At 43.2% G+C, this 12,886-nt stretch overlaps 1 protein-coding gene across 1 annotated transcript in view; it reads right to left on the bottom strand.

The window, feature by feature from the left end:
- Window positions 1-12,886, bottom strand: part of UTP6 (UTP6 small subunit processome component) — a 45,375-nt gene that overhangs the window by 7,841 nt on the left and 24,648 nt on the right. Inside the window, exons 11-13 of the mRNA XM_033961642.1 lie at window positions 8,077-8,258; window positions 5,743-5,822; window positions 2,083-2,160 (exon numbers count right to left, since the gene is read on the bottom strand). Coding sequence (XP_033817533.1) covers window positions 2,083-2,160; window positions 5,743-5,822; window positions 8,077-8,258 — 340 coding nt within the window. The remainder of the gene's footprint in view (window positions 1-2,082; window positions 2,161-5,742; window positions 5,823-8,076; window positions 8,259-12,886) is intronic.

Genomic DNA, 12,886 nt, shown 5'->3' with positions numbered 1-12,886 from the left:
ACCCAGACATGCCACCTAAATAGTGGGGTACCTTACAGGGCACTGCTGTGAACTTCACAAAAAGGGTGCCATGGCTTCTCCTCCCTAAAGCTCCCTTATAAGTGATGGTGAGCCCCCCAAACCACCTCCAGAATCCCCTAGACCTACTTCTCTACCACCCCAATAACCCTTAAGGCTTCAGGAGCCACTTATATGCCAGTAAAAAAGGGTTTTGGTGGTGTATAGGGGAGTGCACATGTTTAAGTATCAATGCAGTGATTAGAGGGGCTTATGGGCATGGGTCCTCCTCTCTATGGGTCCTTAACCCACCCCCAAGACGACTTAAGCTGCCTCTGGACTGGACGACTAGGCTTTCCTATGCCAGCAGCCAGGTAATGATGGTCTGGATGCTGAAATTTAAAGTTGTGAATAAAATTTTTATGGGGGTAGTGATCACTGGGGTAGTGTTTGGGGGGTCTTTGTTATGTGTTTGCAGTGCTTATCTGGTGAGTTTAGGTGGGGTTTTGTGACTTAGACCATGTTTTACATGGTCTAAGTCACAACATCCAAGTTCCGTCTAGACTCTGTTGTAAAACTTTCGGTTATAAATGCTGTACAACTAAGTCTAAGCCGGGAAAAATATGCAGGGGGCAGTTTTGTGCATCAGTGAATCCAATCCAATCGATCGCTAAACGGGTCAAACCGGTTTAGCAACGATCAGGACAAGATCAGTAAGTTTTATGCATCCCCCAGTTAACTCCTCTTTGTTGCATTATTGGCTATAGTATTCTGTGAAGAGGATGGTATTCATTCCTTTCTTGAACTTTCTGGTGTCCTTTTCTAGTTTTAGTTCCTTAGGAAGGGCATTTCACCACCTTGAACCAATCACTTTTCCTGACGCTTTTGTATTTGATATCTCTGAAGGAGGGTATTTCCAGCAAGAGGTTTTGGCTTGAGCGTAGTGCGTGTGCTGGTGATGTAGTCTGTCCGCCAGATACTGTGGTTCTGAGAGATGACATTTTAAACATGATTTTTTTTTCTCCTCTTTTGTAATATTTGATTACTCACATGGTCAATTTTGTCATACACTAATACCTTAGATTGTAAGTAACTTGGTTTACAAGTATTTTGCAAGACAAGCAAAACATTTTATTAAATTTTAATTTGATATACAAGCAAGGTCTTGCAATACGAGAACATACAGTATACACGCGTCACATCATCACAACTGAGCCGATGGTTCTTATCTATCTGATGCTGCAGGAGTGTAATGACTGTTCTGAATGAGCGAGGTCTTGCAATACAAGTACGTATAGTATTTTGTATTAAAATTTTTGGGCTATGGAACGAATTTTCTCGAGTTTCCATTATTTCGTATAGGGAAATTCACTTTGATATACAAGTGTTTTGGATTACAAGCATGTTTTTGGAACGAATTATGCTCGTAAACCACGATTTTACTATATTTGATTACTCACATGGTCATGTCATTTAACGCATAATTAAGTTGTGCATGAATTTTAGTTAGGTGTCACTAGGTGTCCATGATTAGGGTGCCTAGCAGCACCTAACGTAAGCACAATTTATAGAATCAGGCCCCAATTGCTTAAATAACCTGTCTCCACCTATCCCCCAATATCGGCTCCGACTCCTGCCAAAAAAAGCAAGCAAGTCAAGAACAGTACTGGGGCAGGCATTAGGGAGAAGCCCAGAGTTATTCAGGTGCTAGCAGAATTCAGTGCTGGCACTCTCATAGCTAAATGGGTGAATTTAAGACACCTCCCCCCCATTCCCAATCTGTTATACCTAAAGCCCCTTTCCCCCCAAGCTCCCTTCAAGACCCCTCTTGCTCTTGACACTTGCAAATGGCCGCCATGACCTCTCAATGACCACAGCTAGATAAATATCGGCCAGATGGTTCTTTCCTAAAATTTATGGAACTTCACTTACTATTAGAAGTGGTGCTGTATGCGGATGTATTTGATTTATTTTTGCATTTGTTTTTAATTTTTTTAAACTGCAATCTGCTTTTATTCTATAGGTGGGAGAAAGAATATTTAAGTCAATGAAATCAAAACTTCCCTGTACAAAAACTATGCTTACCCATTGCTTATACAGGGCCTCTTCCAGCACGGTAGATTCATGCGCTCTAAGGAAAGCGGCCAAGAGCTTTTCCTGCCTCTGAAAAAGATTCAAAAAGTCAGTGCAAGCAACAGCTCAGTAGTCTCTACTCAGCCACAGAGAGCATTTCCTACATTTCTTTTCTCCAGATATGTATATGTGTGTGTATAAACACACATACACAGTTTTATCTATAAAAGGTTGAAAAAAATTCCTGGAACTTTGGAGAGTAATTTTCAAAAACATTTTTATGGGCAAAACTGTACTATTTTATATATATTTTGCATGTCATCAGTAACGCAGCACACAGAAGGCCCCAGCGAGAAGGCCACGAAGCAGCCTGTGAGTGCTGCTGGCCTGACGCTCCTCTGCTGGAAGGTATTTATGGTCGCGGTCTGCGGGGATTGGTTGGGAGGGAAGGATGGAGGGTCAGCGGGGGTTCGGGGGTTCAGCTGGCGGCAGGGGGCGGGGTGGTGGAAGCTTGGTTGTCTACAACTAGGGCTTATTTTTTGGGGTAGGGCTTATATTAAGACCTACCCCAAAAATCATGCTAGGGCTTATTTTTGGGGTAGATCATATTTTGAGGAAACATGGTAATATGCTACTTTATCCTAAAACAAAAAAAAGAAGAGATAGAAAATTTTTTTCTATCTTTGTTGTCTGATTTTTGCTTTCCTCATCATTCTCTTCCTTCCATCCACTGTCATTCTTCTCTACCTTTTCCATAAGGTATTTGCTCCGTTACTGTGCATCTCCCTTTCATCTCTCACTCCACCCCCCCCTTCCCACACCATTGGTCTGACACCCATCTTCTTCCCTCCGCTCCCCCCCATAGTCTGACATCTCTGTCTTCTTCCCTTCCATCTTTCCTTCCCTCCCCCAAGTGGTTTTTAGCATCTCTCCCCTCCTTTCTTCCCCCTCAGATCTGGTATCTGTCTCCCCAATACAGCAAGTGCCCTTTTTTTCTTTATCCCCTCCTTCCAGTATGTTTTTTTTTCCTCTCTCTCTCTCTCCTCCCCACGTCCCTTCAGCGTCTGTTCCACTCTCTCCCCTCCCCGCTTTCCTTCAACGTTTTCTCCCGTCTCTCTCTCCTACCCACTAACATGTAACGTCATCTCTCCTCTCTCCTACCCACTAACATGCATCTTCTTCCCTCTCTCCTACCCACTAATATGCAGTGTCTTCTCCTCCCTCCCCTCCTTTTCTCTCCTCTCTACTACCCACTAACATGCGTCTGCTCCTCCCTCCTCTCCCTTTCTCTCCACTTCTTCCTCTCCCTTCCAGCATATTGCCCTTGCTCTCCTACTCATTTCCATGCAGGATCTGTTCCCCACTCTCTCCTAGCCATTTCTCTTTAGCATCTGCTCCTCCCTCCCCCCTTCACTTCCTTCCAGCATGTTCCCCTCTCTCTCTCCTACCCATTTCCATGCAGCATATGTTGCTGACTCTCTCCTAGCCATTTCCCTTCAGCGTCTGTTCCTCTCCCCTCCTCCTCTATCGCCAATTCCCTTAAGCGCTCTTCGCATAGTCCAGCAGCCCCCTTCCTCCCAATCACTGCAGTCTGGGCATCTCCCTCCTCCCTTCCCCTCACCTTTGCTAACGATTTTTTTTTTTTTTTGTCTCCAAGCTGCCCGAGCCTTTCATCAAGTTGCGTGAGGCTGCCCTAAACTTCTCCTCCGACGCAACTTCCTGTTTCTGTGACTTGTTTAAAGGCTCAGGCAGTGCCTCGGAGTAGAGAGCTGCACGGGAACGGGGATGACGGGAATCCCGCGGGACCCGCGGGGATCCCGCGGGTTCCCCCTTTGGGTCACGGGGATCCCGTGGGGACACCCCCTAGGGTCGCGGGGATCCCGTGGGGACGCCCCCTAGGGTCGCGGGGTTCCTGCGGGGTTGGATCGCAGCGGGGTTGGTCGAGCCGCGAGGGTAGTCTCCTTCTCCTTACCTGCCCTGTCGCAGCACACATCCGAACGGAAATCTTCCCGATGTCAGCGCTGACGTCGGAGGGAGGGCTTAAGCAAAGCCCTCCCTTCCTCCGACGTCAGCGCTGACATCAGGAAGACTTCCGGTTGGCTGTGTGCGGCAGGGCAGGTAGGAAGAAGGCAATGGCGTACGAAAGAGGGGGGAGGGGGCGGTCCGCCCCGGAGAATGTGCACAGCCGGTCAGGTCCCCCGATCGACCGACAACAGGCCCGGCCGACAAATCTCCCTGCCCTGTAGCCGCGAATCTAAATTACCTCTTACAGCAGCTTCACTACTCCAGCTGCTGTAAGAAGGTAATTTAGATTCGCGGCTACAGGACAGGGAGATTTGTCCGACCGGGCCTGTTCTGTTGTCGGTCGGGTGCAAAAGCGCCACAAAGGTGGAGGCAGGGAGGGAGGAAAGGTGGAGTGGAGAAGAAAAGACGCTTAAGGGGGGAGAAGGCCGCTGAAAGCACTGGGGAAGACAAAGGGGTGGAAAAGAACGCTGAAAGGACATGGGGTAAACGGGAGGAAGGGGGGGGAAGGACCCTGAAAGCACTGGGGAAGACAAAGGGGTGGAGAATGCCACTGAAAGGACATGGGGAAAACAGAGGGGGGAGAAGGCCGCTGAAAGGACATGGGGAAGGCAGAGAGGGGAGAAGGATGCTGCCTGACAGGACATGGGAAAGATGGTGGGGGAGAAGGACACTGAAAGGAAATGGGGAAGAGGGAATGGGAAGAAGACGCTGGCAGGGAAGAAGATAGAGGTGCCAGACTATGGGGGGAGCGGAGGGAAAAAGATGGGTGCCAGACCAATTTGGGAGGGGGGAGAAAGGGAGAGGCACAGTAACAGAGCAAATGGAAGACACAGAGAGAAGAGAGGCAGTGGATGGAAGGAATTGAATGAGAACATGAAGAAAGCAGAAACCAGGCAATAAAGGTAGGAAAAAAATTATTATTATTATTTTTTTTTTTGCTTAAGGATAAAGTAGTATATTAGTTGTGTTGATAAAAATTTATAAACATTAGAGGCTCTGGTAGAAACCCGTTTACAAAGTATGTATTCTTCCCAATTAATATTTCCAAATTAATAAAGTCTTTTTGCTTATTTTTAAATGGGTTTCTACCAGAGCCTTTAATTCAGTAGCATAATTAAATGAAATAACTATTTCTGTAGTTTATAGGGACAGGCGGGGACGTAGGGGATTCCTCGCGGGGACGGGTGGGGACGGAGGGATTCCTCGTGGGGACGGGTGGGGACGGGTGGGAGTCCTCACGGGGACGGGTGGGGACGGGTGGGACTTTGGCGGGGACGGGTGGGATTTCTGTCCCCGCGCAACTCTCTACCTCGGAGACAAGAAAAATTAAACTTGCCAGCAAAGGTGAGGGGAAGGGAGGGAGATGCCTGGACGTCGACTATCGGAGGGAGGGAGCTGCTGGACCACGCGATCAGTGACTGTGCACGTTCCTTCACTTAACTGTGGAGACAAGGCCATTCACCGCTCCACAGAGCAGTGAATGGCTTTGTCCCCCTACCTGTGGCGACTACTTATTTTTTTCTTCCTGTTTCGGCGGGTTATCCATGGGTAACAGCTACCGTGTCTTTCTCTACTATAAAACATTTCTGACTGGTACTTGTCCTTAGCATAAGGAATGGGAAAATATTTAGAAAAACACATTTTTACCTTTTCTCTCAGCAATTTGCTATTTGTTTTCCTTTTAAACCTCTCCAGGCAAAATGTGGCGTAACATTTCCACATGGCCCCTGCAAAACCAAGTACAAAAAAAATGAAGTCAAGCATTTGCCTTTGGACAGAGCAAGACACATTGAGCACCCAACAGTGCAAGTGATGGTGCAACTCCGTGCTTTAGAGCAGGGGTTCTTAAACATTTTGGGTTTTGCACCCCCTTCGTAAACCATGCGTCCACTAGTGACGTCAGAGGGAGAGTCAAGGCTGGCGCAGGCAGCTGACTGTGGAGGCTGTTTGTGCCGGCAAAGAGTTTAACAAATATGGTGGGTCTTTATATGCTGTCATCTAATATGTTACCACATTTTGGGGTCCTTTTATTAAGCTGTAGAAGAAAGGTGGCCTTAGCGCGCCCTCACATGGGTCTTTACCCGCAGCTGTAAAATGGCCGATTTTTAGACACAAGCACTGCCAATCAGGCATCCGCAGAAAATCTTCTTGTTTTTCTGCAGATGTCTGATTGGCAGTGCTTTTGTCTATTGGATATGAAATATAATTTGATAGAATATTAAGTGCTGTTAAAGTGTAAAATGTTTCTATATTATGTTGCACTTATTGTTAGTTTTAAACTGAATAAAGTATTTTTTTTTTAAAAAGGAAAATACTGATGATACTTTATTAATTGGTTTGTTAACATTCTGTCTACGTAGCTTTTACCATTGTATGGATGACCGAATTTGTATTGTCTGCTTTCTTTTTATGATCATCAATAAAAATGTTTAAACTTTAACTGCATGGCTACCTTCCCCAAACTGATAGCAATGACACCTAACAGTTATCATCGGTGCTTTACACTCAAGTAGCATAAACTTTGTTTTACTCTTTGGAATCTTGCCCAGGTACCTGTGACCTGGTTGGCCACCGATGGACACAATAACAAGCTTGATACGCTTTCAGTCTGTTCCAGTATAACAATGCTTATACTCTTACGTAAATGTTCAAGGTGCATTAATACACACTGTGTGGAAACCCAAAGCACAAGTTAGCAAGAACTAGTTTAATGGCCTATTTACTGTGTAATCCTTTAAATGCTAATGCCTGCTGACACAAGCCAGGGAACAGGGGTTGACTTCACAGTTTCCTTTTTTCAGTGTACTGCATGTTCCCACACTGGGAAGGCTGAGCAGCTACTGGCCAGACAGAGGAGTGTTCTGTCTTCTTCCTACAGCTGAATGCAACTCTTTCTTCAATGTAGTGATCATTTAACCATTAACCACTTAAACTACTAAAATATTAAACTTTTAAATGATATTAATTTCACTCAATTAAGGATATAAATATCTGAATTGAATGAAATTCAACATATAAGTATTTGCTGTTACTATAGAATTATCATCATTCACGGTTTTGGAAGATTTTGTTCATATGGATGAAATTAACATGCAAACACTGGAACACAAAAAATGTATGCCTATACAGTAAAACCTTGGATTGCAAGTAACTTGGTTTGCAAGTGTTTTGCAAGACAAGCAAAGCATTTGATTAAATTTTAACTTGATATACAAGCAAGGTCTTGCAATACAAGTACATACAGTATACACACATCACAACTGAGCCGATGGTTCTCTCTCTTACGCTGCAGGAGTGTAGTGACTGTTCTAAATGTGCGAAGTCTTGCAATACAAGTATGCATAGTATTTTGTGTTAAAGTTTTTGGGTTGTGGAACGAATCGTCTTGAGTTTCCATTATTTCTTATGGGGAAATTCACTTTGATATACGAGTGCTTTGGATTACAAGCATGCTTCTGGAACGAATTATGCTCGCAAACCAAGGTTTGACTGTATCCACAATACTTATATATCAAAAGTACCTGTTAAATGAGAGATGGGTGCTCAAAACTAAAGTCCCAATGCTCACGGGCTGAAAATTCTGAGTCTGGGATAACTGTCTGAAAAACATACAAACTGGCCATAACTAAAGCCCACTGGAGACGTCGCAACCAGCGTGGAAGCTAAAAACTCTTTTTATTGAAGTAGAAAACATCAACGAAATCCCAACTAGGACCTAGTTTCTGTTTAACGTGTCGGTATCTCTGTAATACGACTGAGAAAAGCGATGAAACTGGGTCCTAGTTGGGATTTCATTGATGTTTTTATCATTCTACTTCAATAAAAAGATTTTAGCTTCCACGCTGGTTGTGACGTCTCCAGTGCCTCTTCTTGCTATTTTTTCTCACAGCATTTCGAGGCCTTGCTCCTTCTTTTTTTGGTCCTCTGTCATAACTAAAGCCCACTCATTGATCGCAGAACATTGCAGACTGTTCTTCCAACCTGTCGGAACGGCGCTGATGGCCTCCTCATACACAGCACAACAACGGTCCTCCTTTCTGGCCAGATCCGATGCCTTTGTCAGCTTAGAAGAATATTCTGCAGAGGGGAGAGACTCAACATCCAGCTCTCGGCGTGCCATGTAATCCCATGTTAGAGGTTCATCTGCATGGAGAGTCTGTAGGCTGGGTATGGAAGCAGAACATTTCAGTTACTCTTGGATGTCAATAATACACAAGACAGGAGAACATAGTTCTGCAGAGGGCAATCTTTGCCAAGCTACTGTAGCCTATAATACTCACAATCCCAACAAGCATTAGCCCCGTTAAAACCTTGAGCTAACAGAAATAAAATTAAAGAAATTAGCTAGGCTTCTGATCGGCAAAAATTACTGGTGGAATACATCTCTGTCATTCAGTCAAAGATCTCCCAGACCAGCTCAGTATCTCTTTTTCAGCAAATAGAAGATTTGCATCGATTTCTGCAGCTCAGGAACATCAAAGAGTGCAGGCCTTATTCTTCTAACCCTAGGGAGGCTGCTTACAAACTAGAGATTTTACTGAAATGGATTTTAGAGGGGAGTCTCTCAATTTATTGAAATCCAACAGAGAATAAGAATTCCAAACATAGAGAAGGGGATATTCAGAATCCATTTAGCACTTGGGAGGAAGTGGCACAGGATTTGGCTGGGAATAGAAGGGATTATCCAATATGTGCCCTAAAAAGCATAATCTAGGTATTCCATCAGGATTAACAGATGGTATATATTAGATGGGAAAGGCTAGGGTTGTTGAGGGGGGTACATAACTGAGATTAAAGAACTGCAGGAGGAGTATCAGTTTAAAAAATGGAATATACGAGTATATAAAATCAATATCAGCAAAATGAAGCTTTATTTTAAAAAAAAAAAAAAAACAACTGTTGAAGTATGGGGATCACAGAGTAAAATTAAAACAGGTAAGGGGGATCCTTCCTCCACCATGGAACAACAAAGAGGCATAAAACACTCTACAATGGTCTCACTAAAAAGGGTCTGTAGGGGTGATTCCTGCTTTACCTATTGGAACACTGCAGGCCTGAAACTTAGGCCAAGAACCATCTTTGCTGTTCTGAAGCATTCTGGATGCCTTTACAAGATCTGTATGTGTATAGCCAAGGCCACTTACCATCTCTGGAAGTCCATTACCATGTGAATGTGGAGGAGAGCTAGCTTTCTCATCTATGGCCATGAAACATGCCTTGTACTGTTATCATCTTGGCACGTCTTGCTGTCTCCTGAGAAACTTTCACAAGAACACTATTCATTAATCCTCTGTGTGACCAAAAAGCCCCTGCTGGACTGGGTCTCATTGGTCCTCTATGGGTCACCTATGCATACCCTAAGAATCTGTGTGCTATCTATAATTAGACAAATGTTGGGTTTGGGGAAGCTCAGACCCATAGTTCTGTGGCTCCTTTGCACTGTACAGAGGACTATAAGAACTGATAAGAAAGAATTTCCCTGGTGTCCTTGCTCTTGGCTAGAAAATCAGAAACTGTTCTTTTTGGGAACTGCTGAACTTTCTGATTTATAATGTGCACCAAGAAGGACTGGCAATCATCTGCATTGGCTGCTACTGAAGGGAAGCGGCCTTTTGCTAACTGAACAAGGAATCTCCAATTGTAAGACTTTAAGGCTTGCTGTATGCTTGTAGCCTAAAGATTATTCCATCATCGGAGTGAGCGGATTTCTGCTGGACCCAAGGGTGAGGCAGGAATTTTCTCTTAGTCTTACTGGGTTAGGATAGAACAGTGGTTCCCAAACCTGTCCTGGGGGACCCCCAGCCAGTCAGGTTTTCAAGATATCCCTAATGAATATGCATGAGAGAGATTTGCATATAACGGAAGTGACAGGTATGCAAATCTCTCTCATGCATATTCATTAGGGATATCTTGAAAACCTGACTGGCTGGGGGTCCCCCAGGACAGGTTTGGGAACCACTGGGATAGAATCTTGTTTTGTTTGTTTATCTCTCGCCCTTATCCAGGGCGAGGTACACACTTATATACAAAATGGCATACAACATACACGTTGTATCCATGACAAACATCACTATAAACATAAAACAATCCAGACCATAAAACAAGTAACACACTTACATACAAAATATAAAATGAACCATAACATACAAGTCGCGTCAACAGTGCCAATGGTTTTGGTTGGGTTAGATTCATAAGAACATAAGAACTGCCGCTGCTGGGTCAGACCAGTGGTCCATCATGCCCAGCAGTCCGCTCATGCGGCGGCCCTTTGGTCAAAGACCAGCGCCCTAACTAAGACTAGCCCTACCAGCATATGTCCTTGTTCATAAGATTTGCTGCTTATACTTATAAGGAATTATTGTGTAAGGAATTATATACTGTGTGACATTTACTCATATTTTCTAATTACTTTTACAAAGCCGCACTAAGGCCTTAACGCGCAGAATAGCGAGTGCTATCCGCTATCGCCTCCTTTTGAGCAGGCAGTAGATTTTCTGCTATACCGCGCACTAATCCGGTGCGTGCGCTAAAATGCTTAGCGCACATTCGTAAAAGGAGCCCTTAGGATTTAGACATATGTACTAGTTGTGTGTTGACATATCTAGAGATATTTGTGAAGAATTATTATCTTATTATTTACAGCTGGTTATAAATATATATTTTTCTATTGTTAAAATAAAATCAGTTTCAGAGATACTAGTCTCATCATTCTATTAAGATTGCATAAATCTGAACCTGGCTAGTAGCAGTGGCTGTATTAGTTCCCTAGACACGAGTTACAGATGTTTATCTGACAGTTTTGGTACACCTAACTAATTACCTGCTACAGGTCTGCACCAGCTCTAATTGATTCAGAATACAGCAGCAGACTGATAAAGTGCTGTAAGCAATGTGACCACATCACACCATTTCTGCAAAAACTTCACTGGCTACCAGTATTTTAATTTAGCCCTTTACTGTACTATGTCTGGATCTTCAAGGCACTTAAAGGAAATGGGCCAGAGTAGAAGAACAAGATCTCCCTCTATATACCTCCAAGGTTGCCAGGCCCTCTCAAGGAGTATATCTAACCGCATCCTCTTCAAAGAAAATCACAAAAAGCGACATACCAACAAGCCTCAGGAGTAGCCCCCACACTGTGGAGTGCACTCCCTGAAAGGCTTTGCTCAATCGCAAGACTCTCTATACCTCAGGAAGTAGGTGAGAGCTTGGCTCTTCTCTAAAGCCTTTAATTGAAGAAATAACTAACTGCCTAGTCACACACACAAAAACTAGCACAGAGTTGCTCATCCACTCCTACCCTAGCTGAGATCATATTAAAGGGCAGACGACCAGAAGGGCCTCTCCCGCCAGTGTTCCCTGCCAAAGGTCCCTTTCTGCAGCCCGAGAAGAACAGAATTTGACAGGACAGTAGGCCTAAAAACTACAGAACTACTGTTTAAAATTGAAAAGATGAAACAAAATCACAGTGATAATCCTTACACCGATCTCAAACTACTCTCACAACAAATTTACAACCTAAAGTAGTGGGCTCAAACTCAAACCCTTTGCAGGGCCACATTTTGGATTTGTAGGTACTTAGAGGGCCTCAGAAAAAAAGTTATTAAAGAAATGACAATTTTGCATGAGGTAAAACTCTTTATAGTTTATAAATCTTTCCTTTTGGCTAAGTCTTAATAATAATATTGTCATTTATAGCTAAACAGACATATGATCAAGAAACTGTTTTATTTTACTTTTGTGATTATGATAAACATACCGAGGGCCTCAAAATCGTACCTGGAGGGCTGTGAGTTTGAGACCACTGACCTAAAGGATTGACCCATGGGGAAACTACAGGACCAGGCAGGTTATATAAGACCTTAATTATATTAACTCTTAAAGCATGGTCAACTGTGTTTAAGCATAACTAATATCAAGCTATACTTATAGTACCTTGCTTTACCTAAATTAACAAACCTGAAACCCCTTAACCCTCATTAAGTACCTTATTATATGGGCTACAATGCATAATAGCTAAAAAATCTGTCTCTCTCCTGCTTCTTCATAACGCAAGATCACAACAATCATTCCTTATTAAAGAGATAATCATTCCTTATTAAAGAGATAAAGATATATATACTCAATCACAACCATGAATTGGCTTTACTTGCTATGTTTAACACTCCTAGGTCTACTAAATCTAGGAGATCACCACCAAATATCAAGTAGCATTTTCCCGGCACGTCGTCCAATCTACAGGAAATCCTAAGCAAGAAAAAAAAAAAAAACATACCCATAGATCAGAGAATCCATTAACCACTCAAACACCATTAACAACCAGATAACCATCATCTATGGTAATCAAACCAAAACCAGATAAAACAAACCCACAAATACCAGGAAATACATAAACTTACTATCTATCACCATCTCACACCAGTACACCGAAGACGGCACAATCACTCTTGTCCCAAGTATATATATCAACACATGATCTGTAAATAACAAGTTAGTATTGAAGGGTATCTCAAATTATGTGCTGTGGCATAGTGGTATGACCTGAAGAGATTTCTCCAAGTCACACTTATCATCCAAGATTCATGGCACAAACCTACTAATGCTTCCTTCATTCAAAGGAGTCAAATACAAACAAATTTACAACTTCCTATTAAACCTATACAACCATCAGAACCTGGAATAGTCTCCTAACAACCATTAGGACTGAACTGAACTATCTCAGATTTCGGAAAAAAATGAAAACCCATCTATATGACAGACCTCAACAATTTGTAACTTAATCACCGCTGGC

The sequence above is a fragment of the Geotrypetes seraphini genome, chromosome 10 (assembly GCF_902459505.1).
Source record: "Geotrypetes seraphini chromosome 10, aGeoSer1.1, whole genome shotgun sequence".
Taxonomy (NCBI): Eukaryota; Metazoa; Chordata; class Amphibia; order Gymnophiona; family Dermophiidae; genus Geotrypetes; species Geotrypetes seraphini.
This window is presented reverse-complemented; position numbering and strand designations above follow the sequence as displayed.